A 21,381-nucleotide genomic window follows, 5' to 3' on the forward strand; every position below is an offset into this window, starting at 1 on the left:
ACGGGGTTCAGAGAGCTTCCAGGGTGGTGAACACATGCTGGGGGAGTGACTCCCTTAGACCCTCAGAGGTGGAAGCTCCGCCCCCTTTCCCACACCCTGCCGCGTGCATCTCTTCCAGCTGCCTGTTGCTGACTTACAGCCTCCTTTTCCCACTTACTTTCCATATATCTAAATCAAATTTTATACTCAGACATTATTAACTTTGAAGATAGATGTTCTTGTTTACGTGAGCTAAATATGAGCTTACATGGCAAGCAATATCGATGTGAACATTTCTATACAAGGTCTTCTACGTTATAGATCCTCATCCCTAGAACGGTCTTGTTTGTTACCGTTGTCTGTGGTTTTGTGTTTCTTTTTTTAAATCGAAGTGTAGTTGATTTACAATGTTTTGTTAGTTTCAGGTATACAGCACAGTGATTCAGTTATACACATGCACATATTCTTGTTCAGATTATTTTCCATTATAGGTTATTACAAAATATTGAGTATAGTTCCCCCTGCTATACGGCAGGCCCTTGTTGGTTATCTCTTTTATATAGAGTAGTGTGTATATTATAATCTCAAACTCCTAATTTATCCCTCCGCTTCCCCCTTTCCCCTGTGGTAACCATAAGGTTATTTTCTATGTCTGTGAGTCTGTTTCTGTTTCATAGATAAGTTCATTTCTGTCATATTTTAGATTCCACAGATAAGTGATATATGATATTTGTCTTTCTCTGACTTACTTCACTTAGTATGAGCATCTCTAGGTCCATCCATGTGGCTGCAAATGGCATTTCATTCTTTTTTATGGCTGAGTAGTATTCCATTGTATATATGTACTGCATCTTTATCCATTCCTCTGTCGATGGACACTTAGGTTGCTGAGTTATATCCTTTTATTATAAACAGGTAATCTAGCAAGTAAAATTTTTCTCTGAGTTCTGTGAATTGCTCTTGCAAATTATTTGAATCTGAGGAAGGGGTCTTTGGGGGACCCCCCATCTATAGCAGGTCATCAGAAGCACTGGTGGCAACCTGGACTCGTGATTGGCATCTGAAGCTGGGGGTGGGGGGCAGTCTTGCAGCACTGAGCCCTTACCCTGTGGGATCTGATGCTGTCTGCAGGTAGAAACTGTCAGAACTGAGTTGAACTGTAGGACACCCCGCTGGGGTCTGAGAATTGGTGGTGTGGGGAACCTCTCATACACACACTGGATTTGGGTGCAGAATCCTTAACCTAATCAATGTCTGAGTTATCCAAACATTCCTTTGAATTATTTAAACTAAAATGTAAGTACCAAATAATGTAAGTATCCCATTCCTTTTAATCAGATCCATTGCATGGATGGTTTGACAGGCACACCCCTGTGAGGAGAGGTACACATTCGATGTACTTTTTCTTCTGGGTCCTCAGTTTTCCCTTGCTTCTCCTGATTCACTGCAGGTCAGCATTTCCCTGCGTTCACCCTCATCTTTCCCTCTTCCTCCCACCTTCCCAAGAATGCAGACCTCACAGCTCTATCGGAAAAGTTTTTGATAACACATTTCTGACTGCTTTATAACCAATACAGCTTAAGCTGTTATCTCTCAAAAGGGCTACTTGGAATTCTGAAAGCAGCAAAGTCTCGTCTCCAAGGACGGAATTTCTAAATGTGCAACTTCTAAAATCAGTGAACTGGTAAAGGAGAGATGTGAGGGCAGGCGTTTTTGGTATACTTCCTACTAAGCCGTATAAATTCTCATCTGGCTCTCTAAAGGTGGAGGAACATAACATGCTGGTACTTCTGTGAAAAGCTACCTATACTGTTTTCATGAAATGGTATTTTAATATTACTTCATTTATTTCATAACCGCAAAAAAGTCTATCTGTTGTGAGAAATACTACTTCCCCCTATTACTGAAATCAGAGCATCTTTCCAGGCTGGTGAATGCATGTTGATTCCCAATTTAAGTTCGGGGGATTCCGTGTAATATATACAGTCTACTTTTAGGTATGCATTCCAGCGTGTGAGGGGGGAGGTGTCATCAACTTGAGCGGAAAGGAACGTGTAGTCACATTACATTTTACTTTAAACATCAGGCACTAACTGTGAATGAATAGCAGAGTGAAATTAAATACACTGGGATTACTATCAGGTTACAGATTTATTTTTAACCAGTAAATCAGAATGTTGTGCTTTGTTGTAGAAGAGCAACTTGGGAAAACTAGAAAAAGTGTGATGCAAATCCAGCCTCCGTTTCAAAGACGACGGCCCACTCGCCTCCTGGAAATCGGAGCTCCGTTCTATCAGGACAACCAGCTGCAAGTGAAGGTGTACTGGAAGAAGACCGAAGGTGGGCAGATGCTTCTGTTTATTTGTTGCTGTTCTTGCTAAGTGTTAGTTTGTATCGGAGTCGAGTTGATTCACAGTGTTCTGTTAGTTTCAGGTGTACAGCAAAGTGATTCCGTTGTACACATACACGCGTGTATTCTTTTTCAAATTCTTTTCCCATTTAGGTTATTACAGAATACTGAGCAGAGTTCCCTGTGCTACACAGCAGGTCCTTATTAGTTATCGATTTTATATACAGTAGTGTGTGTATGTCACTCCCAATCTTGCAATGTATCCCTCCCGGCCACCCTTCCCCTTTGGTAAGCATAAGTTTGTTTTCTAAGTCTGTGAGTCTGTTTTTGCCTTGTAAATAAGTTCATTTGTGTCATTTTTTTAAGATTCCGCACATAAGCGACATCATATGATATTTGTCTTTCTATGTCTGAGTTCACTTAGTATGATCATCTCCAGGTCCATCCATGTTGCTGCAAATGGCATTATTTCATTCTTTTTTATCGCTGAGTAAAATTCCATTGTATATATGTACCACATCTTCTATATCCATTCATCTGTTGATGGACATTTAGGTTGCTCCCATGTCCTGGCTATTGTAAATAGTGCTGCAGTGAACATTGTGGTGCATGACTCCTTTTGAATTATGGTTTTCTCAGGGTATGTGCCCAGGAGTGGGATTGCTGGGTAGTTCTATTTTTAGTTTTGTAAGGAACCTCCATACTGTTCTCCGTAATGGTTGTACCAATTTACATTCCCACCAGCAGTGCAGGAGGGTTCCCTTTTCTCCACACCCTCTCCAGCATTTATTGTTTGTGGACTTTTTGATGATGCCCATTCTGACTGGTGTGAGGTGATACCTCATTGTGGTTTTGATTTGCATTTCTCTGATAATTAGCGATGTTGGGCATCTTTCCATGTGCCTCTTGGCCATTGGTATGTCTTTGGAGAACTGTCTATTTAGGTTTTCTGCCCATTTTTTTCACTGGGTTGTTTGTTTTCTTGATATTGAGCTGTGTGAACTGTCTGTATATTTTGGAGATTAATACCTTGTCAGTCACATCGTTTGCAAATATTTTCTTCCATTCCGTAGGTTGTCTTTTTATTTTGTTTATGGTTTCCTTTGCTGTGCAAAAGCTTTGAAGTTTCATTAGGTCGCATTTGTTTATTTTTGGTTTTATTTTCATTAATCTAGGAGGTGGGTCAAAGTGATTTTGCTGGGATTTATGTCAGAGAGTGTTCTGCCTATGTTTTCCTCTTAAGAGTTTTATATTTGTTGTTTGCTTTGAAGAGCGCTGTGATGTAAGGGTGCTTGTGCAAGTGTCACCATCAAGCCACACTATTAAGGAAACAGTAGCTGAACAAAACACATGCACGCTTTTTAAAAAATTATTACTAAATGCCTTGCTCTTCTGAAGTCTGAATGGGTTGCCTTTGATTCCCAGGAATCTGTATCACATACTGAAATCTGCTGCTTACATTTTATCATTTCAGGGATATTGACCTGTCTTCATGTCTTTCCTAAGAAGGCTGATCTTGTGTCCCAAACACTTAAGGCAGTCATTATTTTGCACTGTAAATTCTTGTTCTAAATTAAAAGACCTAAATGCAAATAATTTGGAAAATAGAATAAAAAAGCCAATTCTCTTCTCAATATCATTTCATGGAAATAGCATTTTACTGGGTTTTCTTTCAGAAGTCTCCTATACCTCTGTTTCTCACTCAGTTGTTTTATATGTATATGTGTGTGTTTGTAAAGCACAACACATTTTCATAAAATACTAATTTGCATTCTACATTGTTAGTATTTTTAATAACATTTTTAAATGGCTGCCTTGATGGATATTATGTCATAATGTCAAATGTCAAACATTTAGCTGCCTTCAGAATTTCCATCTTATAATCAATACTGCAATGAACAGTCACCCTTAGAATAGATTCTTTTTTCTCTTTATCTTTGGGATAAATTCCTTTTGTTTTTCTGTTTTCTGTACTCTTAGAATATTTATTTTGCATTATTGAAATAGTATTTTTAGAGTTACTTGACATTTTTATATTTATCACTTTTGTCCATTTTAAGACATAAACTCTTTTAAGCAAAAAACAATAGATTGTTTCAGCAATTCAGTTTTAAAAATTCGTATTTTTTTGAAGTGCTATCTTACTCAGGGTATCGGCTCACGAGCCATTGGGGATATTGGTGTTGGAGCTCTTCTTGTTCCAGAATTTTCTTCCAAGCTGCTGAAATTCATTCTCTAGCTAAAATAACATTACCAATCATGTTAATGTTTTATGACTATCATATGTTAATTTAAATTAAATTTTATTTATTGAATATTCATTATTAAATTAAAATTATGTTATATCCATATTATGACATTTAATGATAGTTTTAAGTTAATATTAAATTGTAAAATTTATTTGATCTATTGTATAGTCAAGCCCCCCACATCATTGGGTCCTGTATCTGCGAATTCAACCAACTGGGGATTGTGTACTATGTTTTAAGATTGGCAGTTGGTTGAATCCAAGCATGCAGAACCCACAGATACGAAGGGCTAACTGTGGGACTCGAGCAGCCTGGAATTTGGTATCCAGGGTGTGGATCCAATCCCCACTCTCCAATGGGTACCAAAGCATGACTGTATTTATCAATTTCAAATTAGACTTGTATGTCAATATGACATATTAATATTAATAAAATAACATATTAATATAATACTGAAAATGTACACATCTCACGTAAGGAAATGAAAATGTACACACACGGGAGGTGCAAACATCTTAAGCACAGAATAGTAACCACCATTTCCTGACTTCTAAAATTGAAGATTTGTTTTACGTGTACTTGAAGGTATACAGATGGAATCATACAGTTTGCATTAGCCTTCTCACAGGGAACACTCACTGCATGTGGGAAACCCGTCCATCCTGTTGCAGGAAGCAGTGATTCATCCATTTATATCACTGCATAGTCGTCCCTGGTACAGCAGTTGACGGAGATTTGGTTTGTTCAGATCTCTTCAGCAGTTGATGGAGATTTGGTTTGTTCCAGGGATGGGCTATTCAGAATGGCCCTGCTGTGAAGAGCCTATGAATACATGTCTGTTGATGCACATGTGTACCTGTTCCCCCACAGAGGTGGGATTCTTAGGTCACAGAGGATGTTGACCTTTAGAAGATAGCGAGAATTTCCAAAGTGGCTGGACCAATGCACATTCCCACCAGGAGGGTAAGATGGTCTCCACTGCCCCACCTGCTTTCCCCCATGAGGCATGTTCCGTCTTTCTCAGGTGAGCCTTTCCGGTACGTGTGACGTGATGGCTCAGTGCTGTTTGAATTTGCATTTTTCTGGTCATCCAGGCGTTGAACACCTTTTCATAAGTTTACTGGCAATGGAGCTCCTGTTTTTCAAAGCACTTTTCAACTGTTTAGCCAGCCTGTCCTGTAAGAGTCCTTTACATGTGGAGTATATGAGGCATCTGCTGGTTTCATCTTAGTATCTTCTAGTTTTATTTTTTTCACATTCTTAATAGTTCTTACTTTTAGAGGTGATCAGTTCATCATTTTGTTTCCTTGAGGCTTACCGTGCTTTGTGTCCTGTTTAAGAAATCTTTGCTTAGGCCAGGGTCACAAAGATACTCTTATCTCCTAGGACTTATACTGTTTCATCTTTCTCTAGCTTTTACCCAGATTTGATTATTGTTGTAAGCAGCTAGTGTAGGGCATCAATGTCCTTTCATTTTTCTTTCCCTATTTTTTTCCCCCAAAACAAAGAACTTTTTATTGAAGTATTAGTTGATTTACAATTTGTGTTAGTTTCAGGTATACAGCAAAGTGATTCAGTATTACATATATATATATGTCTATTCTTTTTCACATTCTTTTCCATTATAGGTTATTAGAATATACTGAATATAGTTCCCTGTGGTATAAAGTAGGACATTGTTGTTTATCTACTTTATATACAGTAATTGGTATCTGCTAATCCCAAACTCCTGATTTATCTCTCCCCTACCCCCTTTGCCCTCTGGTAATCATAAGTTTCTTTTCTAACTCTGTGAGTCTATTTCTTTTTGTAAGTAATTTTATTTTTATAATTTTTTTTACATTCACATATAAGTGATATCATATGGTATTTGTCTTTCTCTGTCTGACCTACTTCACTTAGTATGATCATCTCTAGGTCCATCCATGTTGCTGCAAATGGCCTTACTTCATTCTTTTCTATGGCTGAGTAACATTCCATTGTATATTTGTACCACATCTTCTTTATCCGTTCATCTGTCGATGGACACTTAGGTTGCTTCCACGTCTTGGCTAGTGTAAACAGTGCTGCTACGAACACAGGGGTGCATGTATCTTTTTAAATTATAGTTTTGTCTGGATATATGCCCAGGAGCGGGATTGCTGGATCATATGGTAGCGCTATTTTTAGTTTTTTGAGGAAACTCCATACTGTTCTCCATAGTGGCTGCACCAGTTTACATTCCCACCAGCAGTGTAGGAGGGTTCACTTTTCTCCACATCCTCTCCAGCATTTATTATTTGTAGACTTTTTAATGATCGCCATTCTGACTGGTGTGAGGTGGTACGTCACTGTAGTTTTGATTTGCGTTTCTCTAATAATTAGTGATAATGAGCATCTTTTCATGTGCCTATTGACCATCTGTATGTCTTCTTTGGAGAAATGTCTATTTAGGTCTTCTGCCCATTTTTGGACTGGGTTGTTTGTTTTCTTGTTATTAAACTCTACGAGCTGTTTGTATATTTTGGAAATTAAACTGTTGATTGCATCATTTGCAAATATTTTCTCCCAGTGCATAGGGTATCTTTTTATTTTGTTTATGGTTTCCTTTCTGTGCAAAAGTTTGTAATTTTGAATAGGTCCCATTTGTTTATTTTTGCTTTTATTTCTATTGCCTTGGGAGACTGACGTAAGAAAACGTTTGTACGATTTATGTAAGATAATATTTTGCCAATACTCTATCCTAGGAGTTTTATGGTGTCATGACTTATATTTTTGTGTATTGTGTTAGAGAATGTTCAAATTTCCTTCTTTTACATGTAGCTGTTCAGTTTTCTCAGCACCACTTATTGAAGAGACTGTCTTTTCTCCAATGTATATTCTTGCCTCCTTTGTCATAGATTAATTGACCACAAGTGTGTGGGTTTATTTCTGGACTTTCTATCCTGTTCCATTGATCTATATTTCTGTTTTTCTGCCAGTACTATAGTATTTACTGTAACTTTGTAGTATAGTCTGAAGTCAGGGAGCTGTGATTCCTGCAGCTCTGTTCTTCTTTCTCAAGATTGTTTTGGCTATTTTGAGGGCTTTTGTGTTTCATAGACATTTGAAAATTTTTTGGTCTAGTTCTTTGAAAAATGCCAGTGGTAATTTGACAGGGATTACATTGAATCTGTAGATTACCTTGGGTAGTATGGTTATTATAATATTGATTCTTCCAGTCCAACAATGTGGTCCACCTCTGTCAACTTCAGTTTCTTTCATCAGCGTCCTATAGTTTTTGGAGTACAGGTCTTTTACCTCTTTAGGTAGGTTTATTCCTAGGTATCTTATTCTTTTTTTTCTTTCCCCCTCTCCACGGAAATCTTTAGTAAAAGGCAAAAGATTTATATGATCTGAAGAGAAACCAGAGTATGAATGGTATTTTATTCTTTTTGATGCAATGGTAAATGGGATTGTTTCCTTAATTTCTCTTTCTGATAGTTTGTTGTAGTGTATAGAAATGCAACAGATTTCTGTATATTAAGTTTGTATCCTGCAACTTTACTGAATTCATCGATGAGCTCTAGTAGTATTCTGGTAGTATCTTAAGGGTTTTTTAATGTATGGTATCATGTCATATGCAAGCAGTGACAGTTTTACATCTTCCTTTCCAATCTGGATTCCCCTTCTTCTCTGATTGCTGTGTCTAGGCCTTCCAAAACTATGTTTGAATAAAAGTGGTGAGAGTGGGCCTCCTTGTCTCGTTCCTGATCTTAGAGGAAATGCTTTCAGTTTTTCACCATTGAGAATGATGTTTGCTGTGGGTTTGTCGTATATGGCCTTTATTATGTTGAGGTAGGTTCCCTCTATGCCCACTTTCCGGAGCGTTTTTATCATAAATTGATGTTGAATTTTATCAAAAGCTTTTTCTGCATCTATTGAGCTGATCTTATGGTTTTTACTCTTCAGTTTGTTAATATGGTGTATCACACTGATTGATTTGAGGATATTGAAAAATCCTTGCATCCCTGGGATAAATCCCACTTGATCATGGTGTATGATCCTTTTAATATACTGTTGGATTTGGTTCACTAGTATTTTGTTGAGGATTTTTGCATCTATGTTCATCAAAGGTACTGGCCTATTATTTTCTTTTTTTGTGGTATCTGGCTGGTTTTGGTATCAGGGTGATGGTGGCCTCATAGAATGAATTCGGATGTGTTCCTACCTCTGCAGTTTTTTGGAATGGTTTCAGAACCACAGGTATTAACTCTTCTCTAAATGTTTGATAGAATTTGCCTGTGAAGCCATCTGGTCCTGGACTCTGGTTGTTGGGAGTTTTTTAATCACAGTTTCAATTTCAGTACTGGTAATTGGTCTGTTCATATTTCCTATTTCTTCCTGGTTCAGTCTTGGGACATTGTACCTCTCTAAGAGTTTGTCCATTTCTTCTAGCTTGTCTGTTTTATTGGCATATAGGTGCTTGTAGTAGTCTCTTCTGATTCTTTCTGTGTCTCTGGTGTTGGTTGTAACTTTTCCTTTTTCATTTCTAATTTTATTGATTTGAGCTTTCCTTTTTCTTTCTTTTTTTTTTTTTTTTTTGCGGTACGCGGGCCTCTCACTGTTGTGGCCTCTCCCGTTGCGGAGCACAGGCTCTGGACAGGCAAGCTCAGTGGCCATGGCTCACGGGCCCAGCCGCTCCACGGCATGTGGGATCCTCCCGGACCGGGGCACGAACCCGTGTCCCCTGCATCGGCAGGCGGACTCTCAACCACTGCGCCACCAGGGAAGCCCTCCTTTTTCTTCTTGATGAGTCAGGCTAAAGGTTTATCAACTTTATCTTTTCAAAGAACCAGCTTTTGGGTTTCTTTGATCTTTTCTATTCTTTTTTTAGTCTGTTTATTCAAAATAAGGATTAGTCAGAAGCACTTTTTTTTCCTTGCTTTCTTCTTAGTTACTTGGTTGCTTATTTACTAGTTATTCACCAGAATATTTATATGGAAACAAGCTAACAGTATTATTTACAACTAAGCAAAGTCACTGCAAACAAGTGTCTGTAAGCAACTATTACAGGTAAAACATTGTACAGTTGTAAAGTAGTACTTGGACCTGAATAACGTAGACTTTAAGAATAAGTTCTTGGGCTTCCCTGGTGGCGCAGTGGTTGACAGTCCGCCTGCCGATGCAGGGGACACGGGTTCGTGCCCTGGTCCGGGAAGATCCCACATGCCGCAGAGCCGCTGGGCCCGTGAGCCACGGCCGCTGAGCCTGTGTGTCCGGAGCCTATGCTCTGCAACGGGAGAGGCCACAACAGTGAGAGGCCCACATACAGAAAAAAAAAAAAAAAAAAAAAGAATAAGTTCTTAAATAAGGGTGGGATCCCCTAGAGAGAAGAGGGACCAGGACCAGGTGTGAAGGAACTCCAGTTTCAGGACAAAGAGGGGTGATGCAGCAGAGGAAAGTGCAAATGAGTGCGGGGAGATGTGAGACAGAAGCCAAGGCGGGCAAGGGGTTTAAGAAGAGGGAGGGGGCTTCCCTGGTGGCGCAGTGGTTGAGAGTCCGCCTGCCGATGCAGGGGACACAGGTTCGTGCCATGGCCCGGGAAGATCCCACATGCCACGGAGCGGCTGGGCCCGTGAGCCATGGCCGCTGAGCCTGCGCGTCCGGAGCCTGTGCTCCGCAACGGGAGAGGCCACAAAAGTGAGAGGCCCGCGTACCGCAAAAAAAAACAAAAGAAGAAGAAGAGGGAGGGATGTCAGACACTGCTGAGACTGCATGTAAAGTGCCGGAAACATGGGCCTGCAGTGATCACTATTTAAATCAAATGATAGCACTGGAACCACTTCAGTCAATACCTCTGCACCAAAGGGTGAGGACTGGCTTAACGGTAACATATGAAAAGGTTGTGGAATTTGTTTTTTAAAAAGCTACCTTAGGGCTTTCCTGGTGGTGCAGTGGTTGAGAGTCCGCCTGCCAATGCAGGGGACATGGGTTCGTGCCCTGGTCCTGGAAGATCCCACATGCCGTGGAGCAGCGGCTGGGTCCGTGAGCCATGGCCGCTGAGCCTACGTGTCTGGAGCCTGTGCTCCGCAACAGTGTGAGGCCCGCATACTGCAAAAAAAAAAAAAAAAAAAAAGCTACCTTATGCTACTGATTTTAAAATGAAAGGGGACACAGTGGATGCTCACTACTCACAGAGTGTGTATTTGAAGATTCGTGTCGTCACTAAGATTCATTTGTAACCCCTGTAACCAGTACTGGGGGGCGCTTGTGTGGTCCTTTGTGGGGGTGCTCGTGCAGGGCGTGGCGATGGGCTTGAGTTGCCCCACGTACACATTCCCACCTGACGCTGAGGGGACGCTGCCCTCTCGTTTCCGCTCTCACAGTGGCAACACATCCTTTGCCCGGTCTGTTTAGCGCCGTGGGTTTCTGATCTGTTTTGTTGCATTTCCTTGCTTTTTGTTGGAGATTTGTTCTGGTTAAGTGGCCCCAAGCATAGTGGTGGAGCGCTGCCTGGTGTGTCTCAGCCTTCTCAGTAAGAAGGCGACACGGTGCTTTCCGGTGAAGATATGTGGCTGGCTTGTCTTCCTCCAGGTGTGAGTTCAGTGTGAAGGAATCAGTAATACGGTGCACCCAGAAGGAGGAGAAAAATTGCTGATTTATACATGAGGCTGCCTGGGAGGTGCTCGTCACATTGGTAGTGTGTGATGAAGTTCTGAAAAGGTAAAAAAGTGGCTAAATGTGTCGTTTTTGAGATGGTGATGGATTAAAAAAAAAAGTACAGTGGAGGCGTTCTTGTGAGGCTGAAAGCAAAAGAAATTTACTGTCCTGCTACCCAGGATCATGAAAATAATTTCAACTAGAGTTTTTTCAGTAAAGAAATATTACAATTAATTATGACTTTATTAAATATGTTTTTAAAAAAGAAAAACACACATAAAATAAGATTATGTATTGACTGGCTGGCAAAAATGTGGTGACCAGAAGAAGCTCACGGGAAACTAACACTGTATTTCTCCAAGAAACAGCCATCCAGGATTTGCTAATTCGGCATTCTCGGTGATTTTCTAAACCCTCACTTGTGTGAATAACGAGAACCGATTGTGTAGACCTGCATGAGGAACGCATGCCAGTTTTTGATTAAGCTTGGAAGAGTGTGGACTGCTGTGTATGTGTCTGAAAAAGTGCCATGAAGGACTGCTTAAAAGACGGCCTGTTCATTTTAATCATAGCTTAAAGAGTGGGTTTTATTCGGGTTTGGTGAAGGCAACAGATCCAGAGACAACGGCCACTGAGAAGGTAGTTTGTTACTCACAGCTCCCAGGAGGGGGGGCCCTCCACACCACTCGGGCCACATGGGGAGGCACCAGGGTCGGTCAGGAAGCAGGAAACTGTGCTCAGGAGCCTTTACTCTGGCGCGTAGGAAAGGCAAGATGGCAGGGATCAAGGGTGTGGTTTTAGAAGCGCTGAGTTTGAACAGCATCTACATGGGACAGGAAGTCGGGAACACCAGCTCCTCCAGGGAACAGCTCAGGTGAAGGGAGAAACGCAGAGCCACCGTGGAAAGCCTCGGGCTTGGGTGACATTCTTCACGGAGGTGGCAGATCCAGAGAGAGCGGGCGTGGACCCGGGCGGGGCGGCCTTGAGAGCTGAGGGGTCCGATGTGCCGCTCGGTGCGTCCTCTTGTGAAAACACGGTTACGCCGTCAGATACGTGTGGGGTTCTTTGGAGCCACGGGTATCAATTGCACATCACAGCACTGGAGTGCGGCGAACTGGACTCCAGCCCTGGCTGCTCCAGACCAGGGACTGTCAGGCCTGCTCTGTGCCCGACTTTGGAACCGGGTCCTCTGTCCAGTACGGGAGCCACGAGCCCCGCGGAGCAGCCGAATTTTAAATTGATTTCAGTGATTTAAGAATTTGATTCCTCAGCGGCAGCAGCAGTGTGGTGACGCGGGGTCACCACATACAGAAGCTTTCGTCACGGCAGACCGTTGTGTTGGGCGGTGCCCTGCCCCCCGTCATCCACAGCGACCAGGCCCAGTGCCAGCCTCCTTCCAGGTCCCCCTCCGAGGTCAGCGCCTCTGTGAGCTGCGCCAGTGCTTCAGTGACAGCCGCAACCCTCTGCCGGGACGCCGTACCTCTCTCGCTCTCCGTCTTCAGCTGTAGGCTCATCTCCCTCCGCCCTGGCTGAGATCTGACTCATGCGCTTTATTACTTGTCCAGCCCCCTTAGGATTTAAGAGGCGTGAGGGCAGCTGCTCCTGGGAGGTTATTTCATGACGATGCCTAGAGCGGCACCACTTGTTGAAAGAAAGGGTATGAATTCACTCAGTGATTGGCTTCAGACTTAATGTATAACGTGCAATTCTTTTCTTAAAAAAAAAAAAATGCCCTTGATGTCTGCCATGTAAAGAGTTAAAAACCTCTAGTCAGGGGGTTCTCCTTTTAGCTAAACACCATTGGTGCCCTCTTGTTTATTTTCTCAGATTGAAAGTTGTTCTTTTCTCGTTCCAAAGTGCTCGGAGCAAGTTCCCACCAGACGCACCCAGTTTCATCCAAGAGTTTTCCCCTCGGAAAACCTCCATCAAACGCTTGGCGTGAGCATTCGGACGAGATGCTAATCACCCAGGGAAGCGACGCCTTTCCCACCCGGGGACACACTGGGGTGATTATTAAGCCCAGGATTGCCCAGATCTCCTTTCCCACACTCAGCGACCGGATTCTCATCACGGTGGCTTTTTTTCCCACTCGGTCGGCCCGAGTAAAGACACGTGCAGAAAACGCACTGCGCCAGCTGGAAGTAAACGTTTAAGGAGCCCGTATGCTGGGCTGGCTCTGCGAGCAGGCCTTGTTTCCGTAGCGATCGCACACACGCACTGCAAGGATGCACTTACCGTAAGGCTCCGGGAGGCTGTTCACCCTGTACCTTCTGGTGAGGGGACCCTGTCACAGCAAGGCTTGAGACGGGGCACATCTGAAGGGCCATGTCTTCAAGTTGAGGGAAAGGCTTGTGTTCCTGCCTGGGCTTGACAGCCTCTCCATCAGCTTCGTCAGAAAAACATAGGATTCAGAGACTTGAGACGAGTCTCTCTTATAGCCTAGGAAGTAAGAGAATGGCTGCTGAGTGTTACCCTTTGTTGGGGGATTTACTTACTGTGGACACCAAGGCTAGGTTATTCTCAAGACCTCTGTGGAGTCACTTTGCTGTGCCTTTTCTAATTATTTTTTTCTATGTGGTTCTCGTATTTCAATTCACTTTTCCTTTGATGGTTTATTACTCCCCCCCCTGACTTAACTCGAGTCAGAATTTCGGGAGACCCACCTCCTCTGGTTGGTGTACGCAAGTCTGGATCACCTGCAGGACTCTGTCCGTCCTTCCTGGTGTGTCGTGCTTTAAGAACTTGGGGCTGCGTGCACTGTGACTTGCAGACTGTTCTTTTTTGCTGATTGGTGTTGACCTTACAGATCCCGGTGTCAGTCGGTATCACGTGCAGTGGTTTCCAGAAGTCTGTGCCCACAACGAATCTGCCGGGGCGGAGGCATCCTCGGGCATGACCCAGGTGAGGAGGTGGCTGAAATGCCGGATTCTGAATGGCTTCTAGACTCACCTGATCGGGGGACAAAGCTGGACGGAGAGAGGTGCAGGCCGTGTATCCAGTGGGTAACTCGTCTTCACCAGGCTCCCTACGGGACCCACAACCAGGTGGGAGCGGGAGACACAGGGTCACCTGTTCACTCATCCCTCGGCCTTTCACAACCTCACACGTCATCAGTCAGCACAGGGCGGGCCCTGAGATGCAGACATTCAGGACACAGGGGAAACGCTGCCAGCCTCTGGGTGTCTCAGCTTAATTGCACGAAAGCTCTGAATTGTATTCTGAATTTTGACTCAGCACCATGACCTAAAAGGTATCATTTCCCCGGGGAATTTCTATATGACACTATCATTCAGCATCTCGTTTGCTGCGTCCCTAACTTCCATCACCTCGTCCAGGTGACGAAAGGTACGGCCTGTCCTGTGATGTTCTGCCTTTAAGGGTCCCAGAGATGCTGCAGCTCTCGTACATGTACACGAAGCCCTGACAACCACACCCAACAGCCAAAGGCGAAGAAACCTCGCACAAGCTCGTGAGGCCCGTCAGTGTCAGCTCTCCTGTTAGCGTAAGGTTATACCCTCAGCCTCTCACTCCGCCGCAGTTGAGGCTGGTTTTCGTAATCCTGTTTAATCTCAAAGTTCCTGCCGGCAGCAATCACAGTCCCCCCCCAGCAGGGGAGGAAATACACTGCTCAAGAATGTCTTCCTTTCCGTAAGGAAAAACTCACAGCTAAAGCACGCCTGTGTCTCAGAGAAGCCCGCGTTACTTCGGTGTCTGTTTACAGCGTTACCCACCACACTGCCTCCCACCTCACCCAGGCTGGTCGTGAGGGCTGCAAGTCGGCTGCTGTGACATGGAAGCGCTGCCGTCCTGTCAGGTTCTGGAGCCTGTGTCCCACCCCATGGGAGCCTCTCACAGCTGTAATAAATGAAAGCAGGGCCCCTGTCTCCTTTGCTCTCGTTATGAAAGCTGTGTTGCACACGTCCCATATATAGGAAGACAGCCTTGGTGGAGGTAGGATTTCCTCTCCTGCCAATTTCGTACCCTCGTGAGAGTGACTGTTAGCGTATTCTCTCTCTCTCTCTAGGAAAATTACATGATTCTTCAAGATCTGTCATTTTCCTGCAAATATAAGGTGACCGTCCAACCCACATGGCCAAAGGGCCGCTTGAAAGCAGAAACCGTTTTCTTTACGACCCCGCCGTGCTCCGCTCTGAAGGGCAAAAGCCACAAGCACGTCAGCTGCCCCGGCGACGCAGGTACGTTTCACACGAACTTCCACGGTTGCGGCTGTGATGCTGGTAACTCTGTACACATTTCCAGACCCCGTTTCACAAGCGCCTACAAACCCAAAGTATCGCCCTTTCTAAACCGCAGCGTGCCGGCCCAGTTGGGAGGTAACATACGTATGACGGCACGCATCACTTCCTCATTGCAACAGCTTTGGCGAGACGGCCTTTGCTGGCGTAACAGCCCTTTAGAAATGAAGCCAAGGGTCTGTGTACCGCTTGTGCTCTGACGCACTTTATGTCAATGATTTCACTTTTATCCCGGCCCTCTGCCGTGGGCGTTACCTCCACACGCTTTCCGAACGCCCCGTCTTTACCTTCCCAAGCCTCTCCTACAACGGGGGCGGCTATTCCCAGACGCAGACCCCTGAGCGCCTTCTAGTAACTTCTGACGACTCGTGTAGTACCTTGAATATTCACCCGTCTCACCGCAGTCTCTCCTGTTCTCTAAGTGGCCAGGTCCCGCCAGATCACAAAGTTCTTCCTCCGTCTCCCACCCCCAAAGCAGGACTCTCAACATAGCGCCCAAGGGAACGGAAGCACGTGGCACGAAGGCGCCGGGCTGAGGCTGCCTCCGCACAGGTCGCCAGGGCGACCGTCGGACCCCGCGCTCCCAGGGTGGCCGGCCGAACCCCACGGGACGTACCTGCCACCCAGGGCCCCGCGCGCGCTCTCCATCCCCTGACCTGGCCTTCCTCTTCCCACTGCTCCAGGTCACATTCATTCCAAAGTGCAAGCCAAGCCCGAGAACCTGTCGGCCTCCTTTGCGGTCCAGGACACGAACGTCACGGGGCGCTTCTCCTGGAAGATGAGCAAGGCCACCGTCCAGCGGCCCGTGACCGGCTTCCACGTGACGTGGGCTGAGGTCACGACCGAGAGCAGGCAGAACGGCCTTCCCAACAGCCTCATCCTGCAGTCCCAGATCCTCCCGGCGGTGGGTGCCCCTCCCTCCTGGGCCCTCGGGCAGGTACCTGCACTGCAGGGGAGTTACTCACTGTCGGCGCCCATGTCCCGTCACGCTGGGGCGAGCTGTTGAGCCGCGTGTGTGCGTTTTCTTCTCCCGAGTGTATTATTTTGCAAGTACTGAAAGACACCACAAGTGTGGCTGTGAACAAACTGTCTAGATGAACTGTGATGACTAGAGCCCCGCTTCAACACACGTCTCCTGTCGACACGGGATGCACGCGGTGTAACCATTTTCTTCTCCTTTGTGAAGCCCGTATCCCTCTGGCCCAAGTGGACAGGCCCTGTTTGAAGGGTTAAATTTGGGGGAAAATAGCCAAGAGAACCTTATTCTTTCTCTTCGTTTCCCCGCTTCAAATCTGGCCAGAGCCCATAATGAGTTGGCCTGTCTTCCAGGCCACTAATTCCTTGGCTTGAAAAAAAAACCCATGTACGGGTTTTTACCCACTCTAAAAATGCCCTTAGAATATCCAACTCCTGCTCCAAAAAGAAAAAGAAAAAACAAACAAAACAACCCCTTAAATCCCGGAAGGAAAAATTCCATGGAATTGGAAAGTAATTTTTCTATGTGTGTATATATTAGGTTATATTGAGTTTTGAGAAAAATGTGTTGGCATAAAAATAAACACTGTTGGCTATGGGCACTGACAGGTAGATACTGCATCTTAAGGAATGTAGTTGGCTCGCGCATGGAAAATGTGGATTATCAAGCATTCACATCACAAGATGTGCAGATGAAAACTTTAAACCAGGGGAAAGTCTTGGGTTGAGGAATACAAAATGTGGTCCCAGGGGTGAGCCCTGAGACTGGCCCCGGCCCATCTTAACTCTGCAAGTGTCCCCGGCTGCCAAGAGCTGGTCTCTTAGTGTCGAGGCTGCCCGGCAGGGCAGGACTCTAGCAAACAAGGACAGACGTTCGACCGACCACGCTGGGGTGTCAAAGCAACCGCACCCGTGTCTACACGGTGATCGCGGGCGGGCGGGAGGAAATGGGCAGAGAATGAGAGAGTCCGTCGTGCGCCTTTGTGGTCAAGAGGTGCCTGACGGGCGCATCCTCTCCTGTCCCCCTCTGTTCCCCCTCAGGATCGCTCTGTGCTCACAGTGCCAGGTCTGCGGCCGGCCACCCTCTACCGTCTGGAGGTGCAGGTGCTGACCGCGGGCGGGGAGGGACCCACCACCATCAAGACCTTCCGGACCCCCGACCTCCCACCCTCAGCTGCGCACAGTGAGTGCCGGGGGCCCCCGCCAGCCTTGGGGACACAGAGAAAGTCATGGTGAAAAAACGAAAATCAACAGATCACTGCAGGTTCCTACGGACAGGGAATTCTCTGCACCTGAACTTCTTCCAGCCCTTTGTATGTGCTTTTCCTGGCGGCCACGCCTGCTGCCCGCAGCCCACCTTACACGCTTCCTGGTCCTGCTCCCTCCTCCCTGCCTTCCTGTTACTTCCTTTTCCATACTTCCATTTTTTTCCCTACATGATGCATGCTTTCTCCTTGTCTTTTAACCACAGATACACATGGTGGGGGGGAAGTCTATCGTCTCATATCAATCTGAATTTTTTTTTTAATTAAGGTGTTCAAATATGACAAAATAGCAAATAGTATTTGGCAGAGCTTATCTTCTTATTACCTATATTGTTACTGTAATCTATATTACATGAATTTTCTTCATAACATGACCCAAATCAATCTACTTGACTTACTACTACGTTAAAAATAACTGTCATGTATTGTTTCAAAACAATGAGCCTCTTGTTGGTTTTTAAATTATGCACTTTGCTTTTCTAGCTTAAACCTCTGACATGGCTTTTTAAGTTCATGTGTTGATAAGAAAACTGAGAAGTCGTCTCAGTTTTACTTCTGTTTTTTTAAAAACTGATGGAGCAAATTTGCCCCCCAGTAGCTTTCTGCACTTCAAATTTAAAGGAAAAAACCATCACGTGGAAGAGCTCGATGGCCCCTTACGTTTATAAGGGTGAATGCGGTCCCCATGTGCCTCCAGTGAAATTCTCTGTAATAAGAGCATGGGTTAGGTTTTAAACTTTCTTGAGGAAATGCAAAGGATTTTGGCTTGCTTATAATTGTGAGCCTAAAGAAAGGGGCTTGTCTTCTTTCTCTCATGATTTTTGGCATTAGGGAGGGAACCAAAGAGCGGGGGGAAGGCAGAGAGAAGAGAGGGAGAGGGAATGTCTGTCCCCCTGCACGTTCAGAGCCGGGAGAGGAGGGACCTGGCCGGGAGGGAGCGCGTGCCCGGGGCCAAGGCGTTCACCAGAGTCAGCGCGTTCCTACTGTGCGTTCAGCCAGCTGGGGAAAGCGTCACGACCGCCAGATGTGTCTGTTCTGTCCCCCTAGGACCCCACCTGAAACACCATCATTCACACCATTACAAGCCTCCTCCAGAAAGATACTGACCTGTTCCCGGAGATGTCTGAACCCTGAGCGAGCATGTAAGCTTGCAGACCTTCGAGGACCGGCCGCACCCGCTTCCGGGGGCACCAGGCCTTTCCCATAGGACCTCCCGCCCCATCTAACTTTACTGCACTAAACGCTTCTGTCTGTCTCGGGCGCGCCTGGACACCAGGGACAAGTGGTGAGACAGTGGACGTGGACACGGTTTCCTGTGAGAATGGAGAGAACACGAAGGCCAGGCGTGTTTCACTGCAAAATCTGTTTCCATACATGGTTTAGCTATGACCTCAAGTGAGTTACTGGAGATCTGAGACGTCCCTGAATTTAGAGCGGCAAATTCTCAAGAGAAACTGGCGTAACAAATACACAGTTTATACACGTAATAAGCATGCTAAGCGTACACATAGTAAGCGTCACGTTACTCAATAAACATTTTAAAATTAAATGATTGGTTTGGTTTGCAAAATCGACTGAAGACTATACAGTTTTTTGGCCCTATTTATTCAAATACTTCTTAAGATGATTTTGATCACGTGATTTTTTTAGCTGAAAACTTGTAACCTGAAATATGCCAATTAATTTAGACTTAAAATGTTCCCACTTGAAGCACCTAAGCTTCATTTTCTGCAAAGAAGAGTGCAGCCTGTCAATGGGGATTTAGGGAAGACATCCACAGCAGAAAGGAGTCAGTGCCTTACGCTGCTATCCAGAGTCTGCCTTGGAGAAACTAAAAGTCTTTTCTGGGGATGCTTTTTAATATTTCATCCTGTACTGTAAGAGATTTTCCTGATACGCTACTTATGCTTTTCCTTAATGTGGGAAACGGCTGCTGATGTGCTTTGTTTTGCAGCTCTCACGTATCTAAGACTTTACAAAACCTCTTGCTTGAAATGAAGGAATCCCAACGATTGAATATTTTCAAATCTTTACCGATATTTGCCTTTTCTTAACGAAAGCAAGCTCTTTACATGGTAGAATACTGTCCGTAATGTAGAAAAGGCAGAAGGGCTTTGGTTGGTGGAGAAGGACAGCTACTTGCCTTTGACTAACCTTCCTCCACTCCTACAGATGTATTATAGCTTATTTGAAAAATTTCCCAGGTTCCACGCTAAGCCCTCGGAGCATGAACGCAAGTCAAACGCGTTGTCAGTATATAGTATAGCAGGGTATGTCGCGGCAGCCTTAAACCAAAATGTTTAGTTTAATATAGTTTTTTTCTGGAGGGAATACCCATGTTTTGAAACAGGCATGTATGTATGTGTGTCTGCGTGCTTCCGTGTGTATATGTATACACATAGGCGCAAACACACATACATACACACACTCATAGACTCACACGTACACACATATACACCTTGAGGATGGATCTCTGAAGAAATTGTTTTCCCAGCTTGGCAATGGTGGATAAAGACACAGTTCTCCTAACGATCATTAGGGTCATCTATTTTCCCCATCAGTATTGACACTATGAGAAAAGATCAACTTATCAAAATTGAACATTTTAAAGGATAGGCCTCCTCGTTTCATTACCTACACAAGTAAAACGAGGAAATTTTCAGTACGCTTTTCTTGGGTTTTCATGGTGGGACTTGGAACTGGTCGTTTTGTTACGTTTCCTGAAACCCTACGGGCGCCCTGACTGCTCCTGGTGGGGTGAAGAGGAGAGAGAATGTGTTGGCTTTGTGGGGCTTCCCACGCTAAGAGCAGAAGCCATGCAGAATGCAGACGGACTCTGTCTGTTACCAAATCGATGCCTAGCCTTAGGGAACACAGTCTGTAGGCATGGATCCCTGAAAGAGGATATTGAAAACTGCTTCCTGCGCGTTCAAATTGTTTAAAAGTTGAGAAGGCAGACAATGCTCTGCGGCTTTGGACATGCAGCTCTGTGGGAAATCTCAGAACGGAAGTTCACAGTGCTTCTGGCTGTTTCTCTGCAGCTCCTAACGTGGCCTGGGATGGACGTTAGCACAAGGTGTCCTGAAATCACCTGGTTCCAAGAGTTCCAAATTTTGAATGGAGAGAACAGGAACACCCTTCATTTCAAACGCCCTTGAGCTTGAGCAAACGCAGAGATCTTCTCCGAAACTACGATCTACTCTAGGGCCATTCCCAACATCTGAATTTCAAATTCTTAAAACTTCAAAAATGAAAACTCCACATTATTGGCTACAAGTTTATCTTTTACCGTAATTTGTCATGAAGAAATCCACCAGGTATTCGTGCCAGCAAATTTTTGTACTGTTGTATAGTTTAAAATGCAGGAGTATATACATAGATACAAAATATTATTAAATTATTAAATAAGCTTAATTTTATAAAATTTAATTATGTTTCTTTTGTCTGGGTAAGAGACATTGAGCAAATATATTTTCAGTTCAGATAAAGGGTCTGTAGCTTACACCTTCCTTAAAAAAAATCAAGCAGCTCTTATGAGCATTTCATTCTGCTATAATATTCAATAATTTAAATTTTATTAGTATTATTGGAAGAAAATGCTATTAATTAGGCAATGAGAGAAACCTGAGTTTCTTTTACGAATTTCAGTAATCTTCAATAATAGTCAAATGAACAAAAATATAATT

General features: G+C 44.4%; 1 protein-coding gene across 1 annotated transcript in view; it reads left to right on the plus strand.

The window, feature by feature from the left end:
* LOC308608491 (anosmin-1) overlaps window positions 1-20,743 on the plus strand; it is a 195,574-nt gene extending 174,831 nt beyond the window's left edge. Inside the window, exons 9-14 of the mRNA XM_081221646.1 lie at window positions 2,173-2,319; window positions 14,006-14,100; window positions 15,224-15,395; window positions 16,139-16,359; window positions 17,472-17,613; window positions 18,743-20,743. Of these exons, the coding sequence (XP_081077772.1) occupies window positions 2,173-2,319; window positions 14,006-14,100; window positions 15,224-15,395; window positions 16,139-16,359; window positions 17,472-17,613; window positions 18,743-18,801 (836 nt within the window). The 3' untranslated portion in view covers window positions 18,802-20,743. The remainder of the gene's footprint in view (window positions 1-2,172; window positions 2,320-14,005; window positions 14,101-15,223; window positions 15,396-16,138; window positions 16,360-17,471; window positions 17,614-18,742) is intronic.
* The last annotated feature ends 638 nt before the right edge of the window (window positions 20,744-21,381 follow it).

This window comes from Mesoplodon bidens, assembly GCF_964165515.1.
Source record: "Mesoplodon bidens genome assembly, chromosome: X".
NCBI classification, from domain to species: domain Eukaryota; kingdom Metazoa; phylum Chordata; class Mammalia; order Artiodactyla; family Ziphiidae; genus Mesoplodon; species Mesoplodon bidens.